A 25,059-nucleotide genomic window follows, 5' to 3' on the forward strand; every position below is an offset into this window, starting at 1 on the left:
GACGTGTTGAGCCACTTATCCAGTGTATGCCTTGGTTATCCTGACTCCTAAACAGGGATGGTATCACACGGCAGTCTGTGAAGGGCTGTTAGATTCTCAAAAGAAAAGCAAAGAGAATTCTTAATTTGTTATTATTAATGATAAAAATAATGACTTTACAATTCCATTATTTCTATTAAGCTTTGCGATCACAGAAACACCTATACTTGAGGAAAAAGATCCCTGACTTGGGAGTCCGATTCCTTAGCTGTATGCCCAGCCCAACACCATTTTGCTATGCTTCAGTTCCATTACCCATGGTATGGGAATATCTCTTTGCAGCCCAGCCTTTCTCCCTCTTTCCCTTGTATTCCACATTTTGGTGTCTCGTCTTTCCCATCCCCTTGTTTCATAGACTAGAGTACAAATACTCCAAGCTGGTGATGAATGCTACCCTCAAGGACTGTGACCTGCCAGCCGCCGACAGCTGTGCCATCATGGAAGGCGAGGATGTGGAGGATGACCTCATCTTTACCAGCAGGCAGTCACTCTTTGGGACGATCATATCATTCACCACCAAGGTAGGGAGCCTGGCCAGTGCACTGAGGTCAGCCTGGAGGGCTGGAGAAGATACCAGTCCTAGGATACTGAATGACCCCACACTGTTCAGGGACCACTACTCTGCTCCCCATCCTCCATACTATCCTATCCCCCCACCCTGTGAACCCTGGCTTCTGCCTTCTCTATTTCCACACCAATACTCTTTCCCCTGGGGCCCAAGGCTGCTATTGACTAGGCTCCTTCTCTCCCGACATGCACTCCAGTGGATGGACTGTTTGGGCCTTTTCCAGAAGTATTGAACCACCCATGTTGTAAAATTCATGACCCCCCTCCCCCCTGCCCTTTTTTTTTTTCTTTTTTCTTTTTTTGGAGGGAGGGGAATAGGTGATCTCTAGGAGCAACTTCCGATAGAAGTGCGGCTCTCCTTTGGCCATTGGAGGGTGCTGTCCCACGGATGTCTGGGCCTGGGCCTGGGGCAAGCAGAGAATATTCAAGCAACTCTTCCAGGGCCGCTGCCCTCTGCAGCCCCACTCTGCCAGTGCCCACAGCTCACTGCTGCCCTGAACCAGTTCATCCAAACGGGGTGGGGAGGGATGGCGAGGAAAGGAAGGTGGGGAGGTGTTTACTTGGCTGAATCTCATTCCCTTTGTGCTGATCTTCCAGGGTGACTCCCTTGGCCTCCTTAGACCTTGAATTTTTTTTTTTTTTTAACCAATGGGAGAACAATTTATCCTGGGACGCTTGAGTCTTTCTGGAACTTCTAGAATTCAACACAGATGCAGAGCAAGGGGTTTTAAAGATATTTCTTACCCTCTGACTGGCTGAAGGGAGCAAGAAGAATAGAGGATATCTTAGGTCCATGTTTCCACAAAGCCACTGAAAGCAGGAATTTCATGAGGGTTCCTTCTGTCACCTATTTTCCATTTCTCTCCTTTGTTCCCCAAACTTGCCCACATGCAGCAGCCAGCTCCTGTCACCATCTCTCTTTCAGAGGACTCCTGATGGATTTGACTTGGTGCCACTGAAGACATCCTCAGGAGGCCCAGACGTGGGCATGTGAGGGGCGCTGCCCTGCCTCACCTGCCACCTCACCTGGGCACATCACCTTGCAAGCCTGTGGCAATGTGGGTACCAGTTTCCTGCAACACCCACTGCTGGAAATCTCTTCGTTGTGGCCTTATCAGAAGAAGTCTGAATTTCAGATCTTTGTTTTTTTTATAGAGTACCCAAACCCTCCTTTCTGCTTGCCTCAAACTTGCCAAATATACCCACGCTTTGTTTATATATTACTCCCTCGCTTGCATCTTGTTTCCCAAAATGGACCAGCCATTGGAGCCATAGCTTCATCTGCTCATATTTCTTATAGGTCTGGAACAAAAGTATTTCTCTCTTTTTAAGTATAGAAACTCCTTCCCCTGCCCTCTTACTTAAGGGCACAAGCAGCTGGGAGTCTCCCTGATCATATGCCCTCAGCTCATGATCTCTTTAGGAGAGAGGCTGGGTGAGGAGGGTACTGGCATCCCCTGATGAACCATCTTCATGGTTGCCTGGATTCATCTCTCCTGGATAACCAACACAAACTGGTATAGTGGATAGGCTGAGGGCCAGATGAGTAAGCCCTGGGTAAGAAAGGGCTTGATAAGCACAAAGAGGCAATAAAGGAAGATTTTGTTTTTTTGTGGTACGCGGGCCTCTCACTGTTGTGGCCTCTCCCGTTGTGGAGCACAGGCTCCGGACGTGCAGGCTCAGCAGCCATGGCTCACGGGCCCAGCCGCTCCGTGGCATGTGGGATCCTCCTGGACCGGGGCACGAACCTGCGTCCCCTGCATCGGCAGGCGGACTCTTAACCACTGCGCCACCAGGGAAGCCCAAGGAAGGTTTTATTTTGTTTTCTAAACTGGGTACTTCATTCCCTTTTCTTGAGTAAGCTATAACTATTCTCACTGGAGCCAAAGGAAAAAGTTCATTGAGAAAATGGGGAAAGCCCTGATGGATCTATTCTCCCCCCATCCCCCTGCCTTTTTTTTTTTTTTTTTTTTTTTACCTCCCACCATCTCCCTATGACACTAAAGGGAACCAGGTAAGCCCCAATCCCAGATGTTCTAGATTTATTCTCTATTTGCTTCTACCCAGAAATGACAAACATTGCCAGTGAGGAAAATTCTTCATCCTTGAGTGCCCCATTCCTAGAGGCTTGGGCCATAATAGGGAACAGGTGTGTCATATTTTGAAAGAACACAAGGAAGTCAAGATTTTAATGGGGCCCTACTAGAGAGCCAGCCCACAATGGGATGGACCTGAGGGGGCCATGATGTCTGCTTCTAAACTTAATTCATCTGCTCAGCCGCAGAATAAACAACCTCAAGGCTGGCCAAGAAAGGCATGGACTTGTAGCCCATGCCCCAGCAGTAAGTAGATCCAGATCAGTCTTCAAGGAGGAAACACTAGGGGAGTTGGACAAGGTGTTCACCAAACTGGGAACCCTTGCACTTTCATGCCCCTGTCCTTCCCTTCTTCCTGTTCTCATTTCCTTTGTGTGCTGAAAAACTAAAAAGACTTCCAGCCCCACCTTCTGGCAGCATCTGTTTTGAAAGGTGAGTAAAGTGAATGTCCTCTGTGCCCCTTTTCTCCACTTTCACAACAAGTATAACTGATGAACTTTAAGTAACTAGAAATGGTAAAACCAGAGCAAGAGTTTAAATTCTCTTTTTCTTTCTACTAATGGCTATTCTCCTTCCCTCACTGTCAGGCTAGAATGACCATCCTTGTTCAAGGGCCCTGTTGCTCATGGTTTGTGCCTGTCTCCTTTCTCAAGTGACCATTGGTGACTAGATGGTAGGTAAAGAATGGAGACGGCACTTGTAAGTGGTTTGTCTGCCACATGATGGTTTGCTGATGTGATTGGCCACTGCTGCCTTGGCAATGGTCTTATAAAAGGGTCAGTGAGAATTGGAACCCTGCTGTGACTTCTGGCCAACAACAGCATCACTGAAGACAGGCAGTCCCTTTGGTTCAACAAATCTAGAAGCTTTTCTTTGGTATCTAAATTCTCCCTCCTCTTGTGGGACACAGGCTCTCAGAACCTGTGGCCATGCTGGAATTTCTCCCAGTGGATGCAGATAGCCAGCTTCCAAGCTCCAGCCTGAAGTTTTCTGTAGCCTCAGCAATACCCCGGGCAACTGCCTTTCCACCAAATAAATTTCTTTTGTGACAAAGGCCATGGAAGATTCATAGACTATTCTAGAATAACTCAGAAAAAGTACATACCCCATTGAATTCTTTATTCTGACATCATGAATCTGAATGCCCCTAGAGCAAACTCAAACTCTATTGACTTAGTCATAATATTTTAAGGATCTCCTTTCTACACCCCTTAGTGTACGGACGTCTGCAGATCTTCCCTGCATCCTGCCAGGAACTCCTGAGTTATGCTATCGGGGTCACCTGTTGCTCCCCTAGCAACTTAGACACATGTTAGATATTTTTTAATAGCTCTATTGAAGTGTAATTCAAATACCATACAAGTCACTCATTTAAAATGTACAATTCAATAAATTTTAGTATACTCACAGAATTGTACACCCATTACCACAATCAAGTTTAGAACAGACACATGTTATTTTATATGGGAAAAGCTTTTAGCAAACTAAGGCTATAGCATTTTGCAGAAGCTATTGGAGGAGAGAGTGTGGGCTCAGGAGACAAAATACTTAAATCCCATTTGGTTATTTAGAGTCCGAGAACACACGTGTGACTCTCATCATGTAGGTGTCACCTGTATTTGGCTGGGAGTACAAATGCAGATTGTGGTGTATTCAAGGACAGTGATTTCTTATGCCAACAAAACTTTTTTTTTTTTTTGGTCTCACGCTACATTAAAGATAAGACTGAGGGGCTTCCCTGGTGGCGCAGTGGTTGAAAGTCCGTCTGCCGATGCAGGGGACATGGGGTCGAGCCCCGGTCCGGGAAGATCCCACATGCTGCAGAGCGGCTGGGCCCGTGAGCCATGGCCGCTGAGCCTGCGTGTCCGGAGACTGCGTGGCCAGAGCCTGTGCTCCGCAACGGGAGAGGCCACAACAGTGAGAGGCCCGCGTACAGAAACAAAACAAAACAAAACAAAACATAAGACTGACTATATTTATACAACAGAGACTTTGTAATGGATTTTTCAGCTTTGTGAAATCAAGTTTTTGTCTCATCAAGACAGGTTGGATTTCCTTTTTACTCTGTATTCCAAGAGTTTGTAGATTGTTAGGGGATGGGTATCGCATGTCACACTTTTTTGTGAAATAAAAACATACCTTTCAGCTGTTTTTCTTGAACATAGGTTGGATGGCTGGATGGGTGAGTGAGAAGTGGTAAATGTCCTTGAAGCTTAAACTGAAGAGAAGGATTCTGGAAGCCCAGAGTGACAGAGAAAAGAGCATACTTGGGAGCAATAGGGACCTATGCTAGAAGCCTCTCACCACCTGCTGAAGAATCAGCCATCAATCAAAGCCTCAGTTTCCACAATAATAAAACACACCTGATGATGCCTTACCTCCCAAGATTGGGTGAGGATCTAAAAGGAGAACACATAAAACACTTGGAATGTCAGTTCCATTCCGTTCCAGTTCAATTTTCCCTTGGGTGGCACTGGGGCCAGCCACATAACAATGTGCCTACAAAGACAGGTAAAATTAGCTTATTTGGGTATGACATGGATTATTATGGACTAGATGTGGATAAAACCCTAGAGGACATCAAGGACCCACCATTTCCCAGAGCAGCTGGATTTTCCCGCTTCCGTGCTTTCCTTCACTCTAGTTGAGGGCACTTAATCCCCTAAAAAGAATTCCCTCAGCTGGTTAGTTGTGACCCAAATTTGTTTTGACTGGGTGGTACCTGGGTTGTACTGGTGGTTAAATATTTTAAATATCACGCCTGCTTATAGGATCAAATCTAAACTCTTAAGAAGGAAAGTAGGAAGCTCACATTAATTTGGCATTTCTATGTGTCAAGCCTGGACTAAGTTCTTTCATAACATTGCTCACCTGGTTCTCAGAACAGGCCTAGAGGCATGTACTAGCCCCACCATAATGGTGAGGAAACTGCATCTCCAACAGATTTAGTAATATGGCATACACACTAACCCTAACTGCACATCCTTATACTCTAACCACACTGGAGTTTTTACTGTCCCTCAGTCATAAGCTCTGTCATTCTATTATGCTAATTTGTTATACTTATCAGGTAGCCTGAGCATTTTAAAGGAAGATGTCTGTAATCTAACGATAAAACTAATAGTGAAAATTCCTGAGGAAATTTGGAGAGGTCAGAATTTCAAGGCCATCCTTCCAATTACACTGACGACCTCCTTAAAGTATTAGCTCAGTGGCCCTCCTCCCCTAGGCCTGGGCCCCCTGCAGCCTCAGGAACACCCATCACTGTTTTGAAACTTAGCAAGCAATACACTTTGGCATTGCCTTCATTGACATGGAAGCAGTCAGCTCCCACCACAGACTTGCCCTCAGAAGATTTCAGGGAACCCAACCCTTTGAGGACAGTCTTCTTACATGCTTTCTTCAGAGCCTGTAGCTCCCAACACTTCCTTTCCACTGGTTTTATCTTTTTTTTTTGGCTGTGCTGTGCCACATGAGGAATCTTAGATCCCCCCCTAGGGATTGAACCCGCACCCCCTGCACTGGGAGCACGGAGTCTTGACCACTGGACCGCCAGGGAAGTCCCCCTTTCCACTGGTTTTAAACCTAACATCCTCAGTAAGCGGAACCTAGGGGGTCCAAACCCAGACAAATGCCTTTCCTAAGCCTCCCTCTGGGTCTCTACTAGTCAGCTCCAGTACTGTCATTAGCCCTGTCCTACACCTCAGAGTTGGCTTGGCAGAGCCTTGTTGGGGAGCAGGACAGCAATGCCATATCCTCATGACAGGTGCACAAGCAAGTGGCGGAAGACCAAGGTCTTAGCACAGTTAGCTTTGGGGCATGGTGGGTGGGTCTCTAAACTCTTGGTAAAGTGGAAGGATGGGGAACAGTATGCCTATTCCCAAATCCTTCAAATAAGCTCTTGTTATCAGGGAGATTCTTGGATAACTTTGGCTCCAATCAGCAACCACAATATTTCACTGTAAAGGCCGGAACATTATAAAATTAAAATATGAAATCTTTGTTCTAGGAATTTTCAAATAGATCCAAGACATGACCTCAATATCTTAAACTGCCTTCAAATCTCCTAAATATTTTCCCCTTGGAAAAGTCTACTCAAGTGTCTCTCTAAAAGATTTTCCAACCCTGTGATCTTAAGGGTTGATAAAGGGACAATTTGGTTCACCCAATAATAAGATTAAGAAAGGTATCCTAACTCTGAGGCAAGAGAGCAGGTATTTTGAACTGAGGTAATCTGGGGACTAAAACATGTAGCCACATTTGTCTCAAGATGAAGAAGAGAGCAGAGGTTCAGAGAGAGGGTCCAGTCTTAGGACCCAAGCTTGTAAAGTGGAAACTTACATCTATGGGAGGTGCCAGCTTCCAAGCCAGTGATTATACTGACAGGCCTTGTCTTAGATATGCCCTTTAACATGAGAAAGAAACAGGCACTCATTTTTCTTCTATGGGGCAATTAGAGCCCCTAGAGAAGCGGGCACAGCTGGGGAAAACGTGCACGAGGTGGCAAAACCCGCTAGTGGGACTGACTTGAACACATCCGGCAAGCCCACGCCCACCCACCCCGTCCTCCTCTGCGCGGCCCCGCCTCCTACGCAACCGCTTCCGGCCCAGAGTGGAGGGCGGGCTGCACGCTCCCGTTGCGCCTGCGCGGGAAGTGGGGTTGAGGGGAGGTGTCAGCGCGCCGGTGCAGTGCGGCAGTCACAGGGCGGCTGCTGTGGGACGAACCTCCCTTCTCTTAGTGTTGGCCCTGGAGAAGGAACGATGGTGCTGGATCTAGATTTGTTTCGGGTGGATAAAGGAGGGGACCCAGCCCTCATCCGAGAGTCGCAGGAGAAGCGCTTCAAGGACCCGGGACTGGTAGACCAGCTGGTGAAGGCAGACAGCGAGTGGCGACGATGTAAGTACCGGGACGCGCGGAGTATCCCCGGATGCCAACTGCAACTTCGTTTCTTGGACCTCGTTACCGCTCCTGAGGTTCCACCCTTCATAAGACCCCCTCCCAGATTGCGGTGGCTCCGAAGCTGTCCCTGTCCACCCAGGGGGCCGGACCGACCCACTTTTCTCCTCCGCTTGGGCCCTGCGACCTCCCTTCCTGGCTAGCTGGGTGCGGGTCGATGCTTCTGAGTCTGGGAAAGGAGCATGGCGCGTTCGCATCAAGAGCTGTCAAGCCTTCCGGCCGCAAGGATAGCCGGAAGAAAGCCAGGGCGGGAGGTCTGGGGGGTTTCACCTTTCCTGACACGTATCTTTGGTCGCCTCCTGTCTTTTTCTCATCTTCAGCAAGGCCAGAGTGGTCTCCCTCTATCTTGATAGAATCAAAGGTTCCAACCTGACTGAGTCACATTAGGTTCACTCCGTCCATATTGGAAGCATTTTGGGACTGTGGAGGCCGCTCCTGGCTAAAAACAATGATCCCGGAGCTTTTGGGAAGGCCATCCCCCTGAACTGTGGGCAAACTTTTAAGAACCGAGAATAGTCTTACGTAGTAGCTCAGACATGGGCAGAGGGGTGCGGTGAAGCAAGAAAAATCTTGTAATTATTGAGGCTGTTTAAAGTTTTCCGGGGAAGACATTGGCAGAGTTGGGCTAGATCCTGGAACTGGACCGGGCATCTTTCATGAGGCTAAATAAAACCGTAGAACCCTCTGCCCATCAATCTCTGCCTAGGCTAGCTGGAGTAGTCACTAACTGGCCGGATGCTGTCAAACACGTGATTTATTGTCTGATGCAATAGGTCTGCCACCCGCTGAGAGGCAGGTTTATGACAGTGCACTGCAAAGGCAGTCGCTGTCCAAAAGTGTGGATTTCTGTTAGGAAAGTTGAATTTCCTAAATATATAAGTATCACCCGTGTAGGGAGAGAGTCGAAGGAAGAGTTGGTAACATGAAGGTATTGGATACCAGGAGAATATTTGCTTAGCTCAGGTTGTTTGCTGATTCTGCACATCACAGTCAAGCCCAGTGTGGTGGTGATCCCACCACCTGAATCTGAATCTGAAGTTTTGAGTTGCAATGGAATTAAATTAAATCGGAGTGAAAAAACTAGACCGGACACTGTTTTACTGAGTCAGAAGTCAGAAGTATCAGATTTTAGTTTCCCTCTAGCCATTGCCCACCTGCTAAATGACTTTGAATGTGTTACCTAGTCTCTTGGGTATAATGTACACCTCTGTGGGAAGTTCCGTCTTTTACCTGAGGAGTGGATATGTGGTGAGGGGATGAATTCTTCAGGGACAAGGTTGTGTTTTATTCATCTGTGTGTCAGTACCCAGGGTATACATATAGATACAGGATATACATATACACATGTGTACATATAATCCCAGTACCTAGCACTGCACCTGGTCCTTGTTAAGGGCTTGACAAATGTTTGTTGAAGTCATGAATATCTTCTGTGTTCAGGGCACTGTGCTCTTCCATATGAAAAGCAGTTGATGTAGTTTATTTTCAACATTTATTGATTTGATTCTTTTCTACTTGACATCCCTAGCCAGTATTCTCTTTGCAGCTAAGGGGAGTTAATGATTTTTCCCATTGCTGGCTGCTGAAGGTGGACATTGACAGATGTTGTTTCAAGATTCTTTTACATCTGAACCTCTGATCAGAGTTTAGGGTTCTTCTATCCTTAGCTGCAGTGAGGAGTTGCAACCCAGAGCCACATTAAGAAATCAGACCATGTTCCCTGAATGAGGACACAGCAAGCTTCAAAAGGCCCTCCATTACAACTATACCCATTTGTCTGTCTGTAGACCTTCAAGGTTTAGGGCTCTGTGTAGAACACAGGAATCTGCTATGACTTGGAGTCAGAGCACCACATCAGAGTTTACCACAGCTCTTGTAACTTCAAGGATTCGAACTGTGATTTCTTCTTTTAATTCAGAGTAATATAATGAGGACACATTTGGGCATATAATAAGCATTTGTCTTGACTACTTCCAAAGTCAGTAGATTTCCATGTATCTTGAAATCTGCCACTAACTACAGGAATTATTAGCTGAAGTTGTTACTTCCTCTTAACCCTATTGCACATGCCTTAAACCAGGCCCTTATCATTGGAAAAACTTTCTAAGTGCTTCCTTTGACCCCAGTCTCAGCTAGTCCAGGGCCACACCTAGGACATATGATCCGTATACTATCTTATATATTTCTGCTGTGGCATTTATATTATTTTTATATACAACCTTTTAAAACTTATTGAGATGTAATGTATTCAGTAAGTTCAGTAAAGTGCACAAATCTTAATGTGCAGCTTGATGAATTTTACAAAGCCATACACTCATGTGACCACCATTCAGATCAAGATCTAAGACATTTGCAGTTCTCCGGGGAGGCTCCCTCTTGCCCCTTCACTGTCACTTCCCTCCTCCAAAAAAACAGTATTTTGTCCTCTATCACCATAAATGACTTTTGCCTGATTTTGAACTTCATATTAATGGACTTATATAGTATATAATTTTGCATGTGACTTCTTTGTCTCAAAATTATGTCTGTAAGATTATTCCATGTTATTATGTGTAGCAGTGGTTGGTTCTTTTTCATTGCTGTGTAGTACTCCATATATGTAAACATACCACCCAGTTTCATTGATGGACTTTCAGATTGTTACCAGTTTAAGGGTACTATGAATAATGTGCTAGGAACATTGTGACTTTTGGTGGAAGTAAGCACTCATTTCTTTTGGGTATGTACCTAAGTGTGGAATTGCTGGGTCACAGAGTAGGCACATGTTTAGGTTTAGTAGATATTATCTAATAGTTTTCCAAAGTGGTTGTAATAATTGATACTCCCATCAGTAATATATAAGAGCTCCATTTGCTCTACAACCTTGCCCTTGATATTGGCAGTCCTTTTAATTTTAGCCACTTATTCACACTGATTCTAGAGATGGAGAACAGATTAGTGGTTGCCAAGGGTTAGACGGGGCAGGGGAAAGGTAATGGACTGCAGAGGGATGATAGCAAAAGGAATCTCTGTGGAGATGGAACAGTTCCGTATCTTGAGTGTAGCAGTGGTTACACAGATCTACACACGAGATATCACACAGAACTACAGGCACACGCAAATGAGTACATGTAAAACCACTCATCTGTTCTCCATCTCTGTAATCAGGGTGAATAAGTGAATGAGAAAGTAGTTATATAGTTTGTGCTGAAGTTTAGTTTAAATTTAGTTAAAGTTTGGCAAAACTTTAAAGAATAGCCATGTCTAGGCGCTGTCTCATCTCTAGGCATCATTTTACCTATCCAAAGCTTAAATTTTACCATATTGTTGCTAAAGCTTAGATTCAGGAGGTCCAACTTCTGCAAATCAAGGTTAGACTGATGATTCACAATACCAAGATGTTAATTTGGGCCAGAATACCTATGCAGACTGATTAGTGCACTGTCTTCCCCCAAAGAAACCAAAGTGTAAGAAATTGAATTCTTCTCAAGGCTGCCAGATGAGCGTTGTATCAAAGCAAAGGAAATAACATTAACCATTTCTGGCATAGAGAAGTAGCAACCAAGTTCATGGGAATAGAAACTTGACTGCCTGCCTTTTTTTAGATCCTGGTGCATACCACATAGTTTCTTTAAATGAATTTTAAGATAATTGAACAGGTTATAGTTACATGAGTATTTTCCAGTTTTCTCAGATGTGTTACTCTGTCTACAGTGGTATCATCCAGGTTATGATACTTTTTAATTTCAGCCCCAGAATGGCCTTTTCATTGTCATCATATGCCGGGGAATCCTATTGTAATCACCAGTATATGCCATCTAAATTTGGGGCTCTAAGGCTATAAGATTACACAACTTTGTGAGGCAGATCCTTTAGCTCTGCCTGCATTTTGGCCTTGGGCTGAGATCAGTCCTAAGGAGCCAAGATTAGGAATGAGGTATCTTAATTATGTGCCTATCTTTGGTGTATTGGGTTCTTTATTCTTCAGGCAGATTTCAGGCAGACAACTTGAACAAGCTGAAGAACCTATGCAGCAAGACAATTGGAGAGAAAATGAAGGTAAGAGAACTGACTAATACCCTTGAGAGCTTGAGCAGAGGTATTTAATCTTATTCTTAGTTAATTCATAATTTCTAACGTAGTGTTTAATTCCATGAGCTACTGGATTTCTTACCAGAGGGGGAAAGTTATTTTAAAAAGAAAGGGAGGAAGGCAGGGAGGGAACTAAGGCATTTTCAAGGATCAGTGAGTCCATCTTCTGTCTGCAGGTGTGTTTTGGTCCATTCTTGCTGCTGTAACAGAATACTGTAGACTTGGTGGCTTATAAACAGCAGAAATTTATTTCTCACAGTTCTGCAAGCTGGGAAGTCCAAGATCAAGGCACCAGCAGATTGGTGAGGGCCTTCTTCCCGGTTAATAGTCTTCTTGCTGTGTCCTCACGGCAGAAGGAGCAAGGAGCTCTCTGGTGTCTCTTTCATAAGGGCACTGTTTACATACATGAGGGCTCTGCCCTCCTGACCTAATCACCTCTGAAAGACCCCACCTCCAAGTACTATCACGTTGGGGATTAAGTTTCAACATATGAATTTTGGGGGACACAGACATTCAGTCTGTTGTAAGATAAGATTCTTGCCATACAAGTCATTCATTGTCTGTTCTGTTCTTAATAATATGAATTCCACCAGTAATCCTTTCCAGTTATTTCTTGAGCTCAACCTACAGTGCCAGAGAGGTTTTCCTGTTGTAGATTTCAGATTCTTTATCCCAGTGTAGTCGTGCTCTTTATTTAAAAGAGCACAGATATTGAGTCCAAATCCTAGACTCTTGGTTATGTGACTTCAGGCAAGTTAACTTCTGAGCCTCGGTTTTTTTGTCTGTGAAATGACAATTCTAACACTAACCTTTAGAATACAATTGTGGGGCTTCCCTGGTGGCGCAGTGGTTGGGAATCCGCCTGCCAATGCAGGGGACACGGGTTCGAGCCCTGGTCTGGGAGGATCCCACATGCCACGGAGCAACTGGGCCCGTGAGCCACAACTACTGAGTCTGTGCGTCTGGAGCCTGTGCTCCACAACGGGAGAGGCCGCGACAGTGAGAGGCCCGCGCACCACGATGAAGAGTGGCCCCTGCTCGCCGCAACTAGAGAAAGCCCACGCACAGAAACAAAGACCCAACACAGCCAAAAATAAATATAAATAAATAAATGTATAGAATACAATTGTGAGAACTGAAAATTTCTAATATAGAAAACACGGCACAGTGCCTGGAACATTGTAGTTATTTAGCAATTGAGAGTAACAGTGAATAGCAAGTAGTACTGGCCTTCATCCAGTATATCCTTCCTGTCCTTGAAGAATGTTAAGTTTCAGCTCAGCTTTACTTTGGTAACCAGATTAGGTTTTTTTTGTTTTTTTGCGGTACGCGGGCCTCTCACTGTTGTGGCCTCTCCCGTTGCGGAGCACAGGCTCTGGATGCGCAGGCTCAGCGGCCATGGCTCACGAGCCTAGCTGCTCTGCGGCATGTGGGATCTTCCCGGACCCGGGCACGAACCCGTGTCCCCTGCATCAGCAGGCGGACTCTCAACCACTGCGCCACCAGGGAAGCCCACCAGATTAGTTTTTAATCTTTCTTCAAAAATACCCTCTTAGCCTCTTAATCATTTTTTTTTAAAAACATGTTAATGCACCCTACAGTCTGTCTCATTTTTAAGTTGTAAACCTCTAAAATAAACCAAAAAATTATGAAATTTAGGAACCTGAACCTGGAAAGACCATAACAAAAAGATTCCCTTGGATTCTAGCACCTTATCCTTCATGATATTCTGTATCCTTCTCTTTAACACTATTTTATTACACTTTCAGCATGTGACAGGCTATAGAAATTGATATTGATGATAATCATACAGTTTTCTTCCTGTGGAACTCTTGACACTAAGTCAGGTACACGTCAGTGACCCCATAATTATGTTAATTTCCATGTATACTTCTGCCTGAGTGTTCTTTGGGGCATATATACGGATAGTGCCAGCCAAGTATTTTTCTTAGCAAGAAGATGGGAGTATTTTCATTTGCGTTAACGTTCTTAGATTCCCTTGACTGCTCTCCCTGCAAGGAGTGTTCTCTCTTGCTATCCATTGAGATAGTACTAGCAGTGCTTTAATTTGTATAGCACTTGAAAGCATTCAAAACCCTTTCATGTACGTCTCATTTTGGTTTTGATCTTTGCTGTAAACCTGGAGTGTAGGTAGTACATTTGTTAACCCTATTAAAAGGGTAGGGTAAAGAGGCCTAGGAAATTAAGGGGCTTGCCTAAAATGGTGCCATAAGTTAGTTGCAGAGCCAGAACTTGAACTCAGAACTTGAATTTGCTGCCCTGAGGGATTATCAGAGAGGAAGAGGGCCTCAGCTATCTTGGCTACCAAATGGAACATCTTGAGATTTAGGCCATTTTTTTCTACCTCAGTAGTCTATGCCTGTTCTTATCAAGACTCATTCTGATATTGTCAGATTTTTCCAGCTTTTAAAGATGATTTTCCTTGAATCACTGTCTTCTCCCTTGCTCTGGACAAGGATTAGAAATGATGATTTGGCAGAATATCATAAAGAAGGGTGAGGAGAAAAACTGGAATGGGAAAAAGTCTAGTCCTGGGTATACCCTTGCTGTTTTGCCAAGTTGCATTGATTGCTCTAAACGTGGCTTTTTTCCTTAAAAATTGTGTTTCTTTGGCTTCCTAATATTCCTCATCCCATCCATTTTTCCTCTTAGCCGCAGGCCTAAGGGCTGGGTTTGTTCTTAGTAGGTAGATGGGGATTCACAAATTGACACACAGGTGTCTGCCCAGCGCTGGCTCCTGACCAGCACTAGTGTTTTCATACATTCTTGGGGTCATAACATTCTGTGTCCATGTCAGACATTTTCCTTCTCAAGTTCCCGATGGTGTCAACCCTCTGACCTGGATTGGTTAATCAATCTGTCCAGGATCAGAAAGCTAGTAAGTGTCAGGACAGGGACTTGGAACGTTAACTTCTTGCTTCCAGTTCACCAATTTTTCTCCCATGCGTTGCATCTTTTAGAGACTAAGTTATGTAGAATGTTCTGTAATTAGTTTATATGATATATTAGTTTGGTGTACACTTATAAAACTATGTCAGAAATTTTCCTTTATAATTAGTTACGTTTTTGTTGTTGTTTGTTTGTTTTTCTTTCCCATAGAAAAAAGAGCCAATGGGAAATGATGAGTCCATTCCGGAAGATGTATTAAATCTCGATGACCTCACTGCAGACACTTTAACTGTAAGTTATTGTCCTTTTCCAGGTTGGGATTTCTGTTCTTTTAGCTTTGTTCCTAGATAAGCAAGTCCTGACACTCTGCTCCACACAGCACTGTGGCATCCTTGCATTTCTGCAGCTGGGACATGTCCCCATCCACTCTTGTTAATCTCAGTACTTGAGTATTAGAGCAGAGATGGAGACAGGTGGAAAAGTCAAGAGTAGGAAGAAGAGAAAAAAGGAACTGAACTATGTTTGGTTTAATAACTCCATTTCCACAGAGTCAGTAATTTTTCAATTTTTTGTAATTCAGTAAATATTCACTACAATGGGCCTAGAGCAGGAATTTTCAAGTTTTTTAGTCACTGAACCCTTTCTTAAAACCTGCAACACAGGGACTTCCCTGGCGGTCCAGTGGTTAAGACTTTGCCTTCCAATGCAGGGGGTGAGGGTTTGATCCCTGGTCAGGGAGCTAAGATCCCACATGCCTCACGGCCAAAAAACTGAAAAAGCATAAAACAGAAGGAATATTGTAACAAATTCAATAAAGACTCTAAAAATGGTCCACATCAAAAAAATCTTTAAAAAAAAAAACAAAAACCCTGCAACAATAGCAAGAGCATAAACCCAAAAAAGCAGAGTTACTGTGCTTGAAGGGCAAGGTTGGGGTGCTATTCCTGCCCTGCCCTACCTGCTAAGGGTCCCCCCAGGAAATCAGAGTACAGTTTGAAACACCTGCAATAAGGAATACAAAATGAGCTTAAGACAAGGTCTCTTGCTCCTAATAAATTTATAATCTTCCTAGGGAGCAGTTAAATATAGTATATAATAGCATGCTGAATTGGTTTAATCAGGAATATCAGAAAGTGCAAGTTAAGCTATGGTATTAACACTCCTGAGATATACAGGAACGAGAGGAGTGGCCACAATTTATCCATCTCTGCCTTAGGCACCCTGAAAGAAAATGCCAGTGGATTTGTTGGGCAAAACTGTATATATCCCTGTGTGAAATAAATCTCAGTTCTTTGAAAGCCTCCAGTGTCAATTTTTAAAATGCTATCACAAGAATTATCATTAGAGCCCAACAAGGTTGGGGCAACAATCTTTTTCCTACTCTTCCCTTGACTCGCTGTGGCCTTGGACGGGCTTGGCCTTGTTCATCTACAGAACCTGAAAGTCTCACAAATCAAAAAAGTCCGACTCCTCATCGACGAAGCCATCCTGAAGTGTGATGCAGAGCGGATAAAGCTGGAAGCAGAGCGATTTGAGAACCTTCGCGAGATTGGTAACCTTCTGCACCCCTCTGTGCCCATCAGCAATGATGAGGTAGGCGTTGGTGCCACAGCTAGCGGCTGCCTTGCGTCACCCCTCTCCTTTGGGAAGGGGGTGGAGTGGGAGGAGGACAGTGAAAGTCTGGCACGCTCTGTATAATAGAAGCAGGCTCTTTGTGTATTCGCTCTGCCCACCAATTGAGAATTGAAAGAGTCAGATCCCTGCCTGATTGGGAAGTAGCAGAGACAGCAGGTAGGTGGAGACTCCTGGCACGGAAATCTCTTCTAAATCAGGCTGCTGTCCTCCATTGCGTGTTGCCCATGGTAGCAGCTCGTCTCGTGGGAGGGATCTGCAAGATCAGCCTCACCCCTCACCCACACCCTGCTGAGAAGCTGCAGGTTGAAGGGAAATCTGCATGATAAAAGTTTCCTGCCAAGTGGGAGCTTCCCCAGCACAAAGCTGCTCTGAGCCCAGCCTTTGTTCCCTGACACCCCAGCCGTGGCAGGGCCCATCTGTGCCTCTTTCATTCATTCCCTGGTGAACGGACATTAAACTCACGGAGGGCTGGGGTGGCAGACTCAAGAGGTCAGGGCCCTGAGCCCACCCTTGTGTGGCCCTGGACCAATGAGAGCCTGGAAAAAAAAAAATCTGCATTCCCCTCCGTACCCCAGGCAGTGCGGATTGTCCAGGGAAGGGTTTTCCCTGTATAGGATTTTCAAGGAGTCATTTAAAAGGGTATAAAAACGAGAGAATACTACAGATCTTTTGGAAAATCGTGATTTCAGTTCCATGGCTAGAATTGCCTCTAGGACTTTATAAATTATTATTTCTCTATTGAGCGCAGATTCTCTAGCAAATTCCCTTCTCTAGTCTCTGTACACAAGGGCCAAAACCTAGCGTTTTGAGTTAAGCAGTGACTTCACAAAGCTCTAGGTCGTTCTTGGAATAGGGTTCGGAAAGATGGAGGTTGTAGAATTCAGAGCTCATGCATCTTTGTCTCCTGGTCTTGTTTCCTTAGGATGCCGACAACAAAGTAGAGAGGATTTGGGGTGATTGTACCGTCAGGAAGAAGTACTCTCACGTGGACCTGGTGGTGATGGTAGATGGCTTTGAAGGCGAAAAGGGGGCTGTGGTGGCTGGGAGTCGAGGGTATTTCCTGAAGGTAAGAGTCGGCAACCAGTGAGGTTGGTTATAAAGAAAGAACTGAAAAAAAAGTGCAGAAAACATAACCCACTTAAAGAGGCCCACAAATCCGCCTTTCTACTACAAACTTACTGGCAATTAGATGTAATTCTCTTTCTAAGGCAGGAGAGTGCTCATCAGGATTCCCTAGAACAAAAGCCACTGAGTGATCCTCCATAATGAATATGTTTTGCTGACTGAATTAGAACGGTCTGTGCCTTTAAGGAGCTCTGTGTAATTGGACAGTCAGACAAGTAACAAAGAGTCAAAAACCCTCTGTGATAAGTGCTCTGGTGTGAGTAGCCCAGGGTGCTATAGGAACGGGTAGGTGGAGGCAACACACCCAGATTAGCTGGGCAGAGGGCAGATGCACTCAGGGAAGCCTTCCAGAAGGACATGGTAAAGTAGTTTTGGAAATACTGTCCATATAGGTATGTTCTACGTATACAAATAAGTCCAGTGTTTTAAGAATTAGCACAGGAAGACTCTCCCATGCACCCTGGGTGAACAGTCCTTTTCCCTTGATTGGTATCTTAAAGGGAATGCTCTTCAGATGATGTGCTGTGCATGGCTGTTAAGAAAGAGTCTCTTGAATCAGTTGTTGGATCCATGGTCTTTGTGGCCTACTGTGTGCCCCCAGTTGCCTCTGGGGGTAAATGCTAGCAGATGAACGTGATGGCAGGAGAACCCACTCACACAGTGCTGTGTCTGCTCCTTTAGGGGGTCCTGGTGTTCCTGGAACAGGCACTCATCCAGTATGCTCTTCGCACATTGGGAAGTCGAGGCTACACTCCCATTTATACCCCCTTCTTCATGAGGAAGGAGGTCATGCAGGAAGTGGCACAGCTCAGCCAGTTTGATGAAGAACTTTATAAGGTGAGTAGCCTGAGGCAGTGTGGCAGAATGACTCCTTAAGGTATGAAGTTTAACTTCAAAGACACAGCAATGCTCTCCAGCAGAACTTCCTGCGATGATGAAATGTTCTATATTGTGGCTATTGAGCACTTAAAGTGCGGCTAGTGCAACTGAGGAAGTAAAATTTTAATCTTTATGAATTTTAATTTAAATGGTCACATGTGGCTGGAGGCTACCATTTGGACAGTGCAGACATAGAGCCTATTTTATCTTTCCCCAGATAGTTTATGTGATCTATCTAAATTGAGCATGCTTTAGCACCATGAGCTTAGAAAAGAAGCTCATATGTTATTATTAAACTTGGACAAAAGGAAATTGTACAAGTGGCTGATCTTCCCATGTCCTCCCACTCCTGACCCCAGACTGGAAGCTTCCACAGGGGGAGACATACTTCCCTTTGGATGGATGTGGCTTCCAGTCTGTGGCTCTTTCTCAACCATGAACCATCTCAGGGAGAGCCAGTGGATTTGAGTTGAGGTGCAGAAGGTCATTCTGAATCAACCAGCTTTAACATCAGCTGTAGCTCCCCCTACCCGAAGTCTACGCCCAACACTCAGAATTTCTAGTGTCTCTGCTAACGGCTGCCCATCGCAGCTGAGTCCACTTCTCACCTGTCCCTCTCCTTCAACCCTGTTCCAGGGCAGGGGGGAACGACTTTGTTCTTATTGGCTGTTTCCTCCCAAAACCCATGTAGCGGGTAGTTAGACAACTGCTCCTGGCCTCATCTGATTTATCTTATGTAGAGAGATGAGTTTAATAGTCAGAACCTTCTTCCCACTAGGTCCTGTTGGTGAGTTCAAAGGTATGTTTTAATTCAAGACGCAGTGGGAAACAAAATGCTCTCTCCAAACCCTGAGCATTGGTACAACCTTGGGGTCCTCCTCTTCTTCCTTTTAATGAGAGGAACATGTGCATTATCAGATGAGACCTGTTTTTATCTTTTCCCTTTTTTTTCTCATCTCAACTCCCAAGATTGGATGGATAATCACTGACAGAACTTTAGAAGGATGCCCTGCAGGTAACACCGGGGAGAAGCTTATATGGAGGATTATGAAAAGGATTAGGTAGCAGGTGCTCTGCGTGTTCGCAGCATTCTCCATCTCTTATCCAGATGCTTCTTGGAGCCATAGGCAGGGAGAATCACAGGTCTCCATAGTGAGGAATTTTGGCTGGCATTTTGCTTAATAAACTCAGTTTATTAATCCTCTAGAGCAGTGCTGTCCAACTGAACTTTCGGCAATAGTGGAAACATTTTGTATCTGTCCTATCCAGTGTGGCAGCCACCAGCCACATGTGGCTGTTGGAATGTGGCTCATGCAAACCAAGGAATTAAATTTTAATTGAATTTAAATAGCCATGTATGGCTAGTGGCTATACCATATTAGACCGCAAGCTCTATTGTTTTTACGTTGTATGTGAATAGCCTCACACGGGGCTAAATTCCCACTGTTAGGTAGCAAGGTAGTTTTCCACATTTCCAAACAGTGGCCTAGAGGAAGTTTCCTCCCCTCCTTTTTTTTTTTTTTTTTTAGTTTTAATTAAAGTAATACCACATGACAGAAAATTTGGAATTAGTGGGGGGAAATCATCTTCTTTCCCATTACCTACTACAATTGTCATTTTTAATATTCTTGTGGGAGCTTTTTTTATACATATATCATTTTCTCATACTTCTAATCACAATATATATAGATTGCCTTTTTACTTCACATTATATCAGAAGCATTTTTCAGTGTTACTACATGGTGCTCGTAACCATCATTTATTAGTGGTTACATAATATTACATGGCGTGGATATAGACTACCCAACTCTCCCCCTGTTGAATATTTAGGGGGCTCCCTTTTTTTTGCCATCAGTAAGTAATGTTACAATGAACTTTGTCCTGTCTATAGCTTTTTTTTTTCTTTTGCATTACTTTCTTCAGCTGAATACCAAAGTGATTCTTCAAGGATTACAACCCTAGGTCAACCCATAAGCACCAAGAGAGCAGAGACTGTCTCCTTTTGCCCCGCATTGGCAAAAAGGACTTGGCTCTTACTAAATGCCTCACAAACATTTGTCAAGTGGATAAATTTATACTGCTACCAGCTCAGGTTTTATTGCACGCCTGCCATCACTGGCCACTATACATCATTTATAAGTATTTCATTTATTAGATAAAGTAAAAATAGTATCAGAGGGAATTCCCTGGCGGTCCAGTGGTTAGGGCTTCACGCTTCTACTGCAGGGGGCCTGGGTACTGGTCAGGGAACTGAGATCCCACAAGCTGCATGGTGAAGCCAAGGAAAAAAAAATAGTATCAGAATATTTTATCTTCTTTTAATTTGCATTTCTTTGATCTCTAGTAGGGACCCCATTTTGGACTGACCCATTCCCTCCCATGTCTTTTTAGCATCTCCTGCTCACTCCTGGGCAGGGACTGAAGAAAATTTGTCCTCCCATCACTCAGATCTTCTCTGTGTGATCTCTGTGATTCCTTGCTCGAGCTGAGGTCCTACTCCCTCACTCTTAACTAGTAAATATTACCCTCCTCTGACAGGTGATTGGCAAAGGCACTGAAAAGTCTGATGACAGCACCTATGAGGAAAAATATCTGATTGCCACTTCCGAACAGCCCATTGCTGCTCTCCACCGGGACGAGTGGCTTCGGCCAGAGGATTTGCCAATCAAGTATGCCGGCCTGTCTACCTGCTTTCGCCAGGAGGTGGGCTCCCACGGCCGTGACACCCGTGGCATCTTTCGAGTCCATCAGTTTGAGAAGGTGAGTAGGCAGGTCAGGGTGAGGGATGGGACCCTTCTCTCTGTCTCTCCAGGGCTGTTATAGAAGAGATAGAATCTGTGTTGCTCAGGCCCACCCCAGCTCCAGTCTTTCCTCTCCTTGCCTCCATCTGGGTTTCTAGGGAAGAGCCTGAGAAGCACGTAGTGGAGTGGCTAGAGCATGGACTCTGGAACCAGGCTGCCTGAGCCCTAAGGCCAACTCTACCACTTACTGCTGTGTAACCTTGAACAATTTACTTAACCTCTCTGTGCTGTTTCCTCCTCTGTCAAAGGAAGATAATAGTAGTACCTACCCCATTAGGCTACTGTGAGGATTAAACCAGTTACCACGTGGAAAGTACTTAGAACAGTAGCCGCACGTTATGTGGGACGCTCTCTACACAAGCATTCGTTCTTGCTGCAGCCCCAGCCAGTCCAGTTCAGCCCCGATCTCTCACCAGGGCTCCAGCCCCACCTGACTCTCAGTGGAATAGGAATAGGTCTTCATTGCTAGGATAATTCCCACTTCAGCCTTCAGTTTATTCACCCCGTCCCATTGTCACTGTGCCCTTGGGTACCTCTTTGCAGATTGAACAGTTTGTCTACTCATCGCCACATGACAACAAGTCCTGGGAGATGTTTGAGGAGATGATCGCTACCGCTGAGGAGTTCTACCAGTCTCTGGGGATCCCTTACCATATCGTGAATATTGTCTCAGGTTATTGGCCTCCCTCTCCAGCATCCCACAAACACCACCCTGACCAATTGAGCTGCTACACAAAGAAGTAGCTTACAATCCAATTAGTTGCCCACATTAATTAAAATATCACACTCTTTTCCCTTGGGAGTTCTTGGTGATAAGAATATCTGGGCATGATTTCCCTCCTGGGGATAACATGTGAATTAAAGAATTCTTTGGGTTTGCTAAAGGTTAGCCTTCTGAAATACCATCCCTCCTTCATGAATTCTAGGGGGTTTTCCTTACAGGTTCTTTGAATCACGCCGCCAGTAAGAAGCTTGACCTTGAGGCCTGGTTTCCGGGCTCAGGAGCCTTCCGTGAGTTAGTCTCCTGTTCTAACTGCACAGACTATCAGGCTCGCCGGCTCCGAATCCGATACGGGCAAACCAAGAAGATGATGGACAAGGTAGATGGCCCCTGGGGAGGCAGAAAGCAGGGCCTTCAGCTCAGAGTAGGTCCATCTTATTTCTCAGCCCTTGGAGGACATTATTTCCCAGCGTCATGGGAAAATCTGAGCTTCTCAGTCTAGACCAAAAAGGGAATCTGAAAATGACTTCACTGAATCAGGACTGAGTCCTTTTAGATAGAAACCTGAACCTAGCTCTATTCTACAAGGTAATTCTAGCTTTTCTCTTCTTGGCTTTGTTTTCCATAACTCCAGATAAAGAGTAATCCCCATTTGTCTACACAAAACAAGTTGGAGGCAATGTCTTCCCTCTTCTCACCCAAGAAGGTCTGGGTTGTAAGCTTATCTCTTCAAACCCAATTTTCAGGCCCTAATCTTTTCCAGGTCAGGGACTTGAAAGGGGTTAAAAGGAGACGCCATTGAGTAGTCTGTTCCCTCCCTCAAAGGGCCCAACTCTCCTCAAAATACTGGGACCTACCACTTATCACTCATGGAGACATGAGGAATCTTCCTGGAGTTATCTAATAAGCCATAAGTACCAAACAGAATTCAAAGGTTTGGAGATCACTAATGGGTAGAACCTGTTTTTTATTTGATTTTAGATTTGGATTTGAATAGTTGCAGTTGGGGGAGTCTGGCTGAGTGGATGGTTCCTGGTCATCAGTAAGCCCAGCTAGGGGTTGAGTGTAACTGCTCCCTCTGGGGACCCTCTCCTCGCAGGTGGAGTTTGTCCACATGCTCAATGCCACGATGTGCGCAACAACTCGCACCATCTGTGCCATCCTAGAGAACTACCAGACAGAGAAGGGCATCCTCGTGCCTGAGAAATTGAAGGAATTCATGCCACCAGGTGAGACTCCCAGCCCAGCCCATCTTCCTCCTCTTGTCTGTTTTCCTGCTCTTCTAAATAGTAAGCCCCTTTCAGAATGCACCAAGTTTTCTTCTTCATACACAGCCCCCAAAACTCTGCCTGTCCTCTGGTGCTGGGCATTGCAAGGGGCAAGGTTGAAAAGTAGCCAGTGCCGGTATGAGCTTCTATTTAAATGCGGCTAAAATTCAGGCTGGGAAAAAAAGGAATAAATGAAAGCAGTGCCTGCCTTTGTCTTGTGTAACTTTCCCCAGAGGTCCCTGGGCTTTGACTCTTGAGGAATGATGGGTTGTTTGTTCCCTTTCAGGTCTCCAGGAACTGATCCCCTTTGTGAAGCCCGCACCCATTGACCAGGAGCCATCGAAGAAGCAGAAGAAGCAGCATGAGGGCAGCAAAAAGAAAGGGGCAGTGAGAGATGTTGCCCTGGAAAGCCAGCTGCAGAATATGGAGGTCACTGATTCCTGAACATTCCTTTCTCCCACTTTACCAGGCTTCCATTTCAATTAGCTGCAATCTCAGAGCCTGCCCACAAGCAGGGAAGCCAAGCACACACCCATCGCCCACCCTGTGTGACTGCATTGCCAAAAGGGGAACCATCTGCCCTGTACAATGCAGTGTTCCTCTTTTCTCGCTTGGGCATAGGATCTAATCACCAATGACTGATGAAACCATGTAATAAAGCACCTCTGAGGGAGGCCAGGACTCTTCCTCAGTCTTCTGCCCAGGGCTTGGACCCTGTCTCTGACAGTTCTCCCTGGAACCGTATTCACTTCTGCTTTTCCTGCTATATAAGGCAGGTTGTTCCATTTAGCAGAGAGCCTTTGAGAAGGTAGGTGAAGGCAGGGGTAGATTTAGTAAAGGCTCAAGGGGAAAGTGAAAACTGACTCTTAGACACACAGGCTTGCAGGGCAAGGGCAGGATCCTCCTTTGTAAATTTGCTCCTGCTTTGTTAAAGCAGTTAGGTAGGACCAGCTCAGAGACCTGAGTTGATATAAAAAGCTTCATAGCGGGACTTCCCTGGCAGTCCAGTGGTTAAGAGTCTGCATTTCCACTGCAGGGGGCGAAGTTGTGATCCCTGGTAGGGCAACTAAGATCCCACCCACATGCTGCACAGCGTGGCCAAAACAATAAAAGCTTCATAGCACTTCTGTTCCCTAGGAAAGGCTCCATAGAGAGGGAAGGAGGTGGTGAGACATCAGGGTAGATGAGACTACATTTAATCCAGAAAAGCCCCTAGATTCAAGAGCACTGGGCAGGGCCTTATTCACAGCTGCTTCTCTCTTTCCAGTCATCCCCAAATGGGAGACCAACTGCCTGGCAGCTTGTTGCTTAACTCCAGAGGATCGATATAGCCCACAGGGCAGGGGGCTAGTGGGAACAAGGTTTTAGTCCTTTCTCTGGAGCTTCCACCGTTGCCCCAGTAGCCAGTTCACCTTTCTCTGGGGAGGATGATGTTTAGGCTCTTTATTTACCTGCTGCTTTCATCTGCAATCTACAAACACTTTAATAACACCAACTGTTAGTTTAGTGCTTCTCCTCTAGGAGTCTAAAATACTTCCTATAGATGACCCCTTTTATCTTTGTGACAGTCCCAGACAGGAGGGTGGGGACATGATTATACCTCTTCCATCATAAGGAAGAGAGTACAAGGTAGGTAAGGGAGATGAGAAAGCACGGCCGGGTGGAAGCCAGGAGTCCTGACTCCTCAGCAGGGCTTGATGCTCGCTGTGTTTCTTTGCAAGGATGAGAACAGGACTCTGAACTGGCCTGTAACTTAGGAGCTTGATTTTGTCTTCCTTAGTCCCTAAGCAGCAACCTCCCCAGGCCTGCTGGAGCTTGCTTAGCACCCAGGAAAGAGGCCATGTGCTTGGTTTTCCACTGGGAGCTTGGGCTGATCCTGTGAATCTTGCTACTGTCAAAACTGTGGCACCTGAAAAGGTGACCACAGTGACTCTTCTGCCCCAGGCAGGCTCACCAGCCCGCCTCTACTCTAGCCAGTGCCCCAGCTCTG

General features: G+C 45.3%; 2 protein-coding genes across 4 annotated transcripts in view; both read left to right on the forward strand.

Moving 5' to 3' along the window:
• ELAPOR1 (endosome-lysosome associated apoptosis and autophagy regulator 1) overlaps positions 1-1,600 on the forward strand; it is a gene marked incomplete at both ends in the record, with an annotated part of 68,806 nt that extends 67,206 nt beyond the window's left edge. Inside the window, 2 exons of one of the 2 annotated variants that reach the window (XM_079698159.1) lie at positions 395-560; positions 1,532-1,600. In XM_079698159.1, coding sequence (XP_079554285.1) covers positions 395-560; positions 1,532-1,600 — 235 coding nt within the window. Of the gene's footprint in view, positions 1-394; positions 561-1,500 lie in introns of both variants that reach the window. The other variant, XM_079698160.1, reaches the window with a different exon arrangement.
• Positions 1,601-7,407: 5,807 nt separating this feature from the next.
• SARS1 (seryl-tRNA synthetase 1) lies at positions 7,408-23,775 on the forward strand. 2 transcript variants are annotated; one of them, XM_079698621.1, is made up of 12 exons: positions 7,408-7,603; positions 11,631-11,697; positions 14,851-14,931; positions 16,075-16,233; positions 17,198-17,341; positions 18,082-18,237; positions 20,818-21,039; positions 21,624-21,753; positions 22,023-22,180; positions 22,436-22,507; positions 22,901-23,030; positions 23,356-23,775. In XM_079698621.1, exons 1-12 carry the CDS (start codon positions 7,464-7,466, stop codon positions 23,511-23,513), a joined length of 1,617 nt encoding a protein of 538 aa, XP_079554747.1. In that variant the 5' UTR covers positions 7,408-7,463; the 3' UTR covers positions 23,514-23,775. The 2 variants fall into 2 exon arrangements, with proteins under 2 accessions (XP_079554747.1, XP_079554748.1); XM_079698622.1 differs by lacking the exon at positions 22,436-22,507 and having other exon boundaries at positions 7,408-7,599; positions 11,627-11,697; positions 23,356-23,743.
• Positions 23,776-25,059: the final 1,284 nt, after the last annotated feature.

This window comes from Hyperoodon ampullatus (genome assembly GCF_949752795.1).
Source record: "Hyperoodon ampullatus genome assembly, chromosome: 2".
NCBI lineage: Eukaryota > Metazoa > Chordata > Mammalia > Artiodactyla > Ziphiidae > Hyperoodon > Hyperoodon ampullatus.

Bases quoted from the DNA above. Each gene is read 5' to 3' on its own strand.
- SARS1 (XM_079698621.1), top strand. From the start codon at position 7,464: ATGGTGCTGGATCTAGATTTGTTTCGGGTGGATAAAGGAGGGGACCCA. The intron at 14,932-16,074 runs GTAAGTTATTGT...GTTCATCTACAG, and splicing joins TCACTGCAGACACTTTAACT to AACCTGAAAGTCTCACAAAT. The intron at 22,508-22,900 runs GTCTGGGTTGTA...CTCTCCTCGCAG, and splicing joins CCCTCTTCTCACCCAAGAAG to GTGGAGTTTGTCCACATGCT.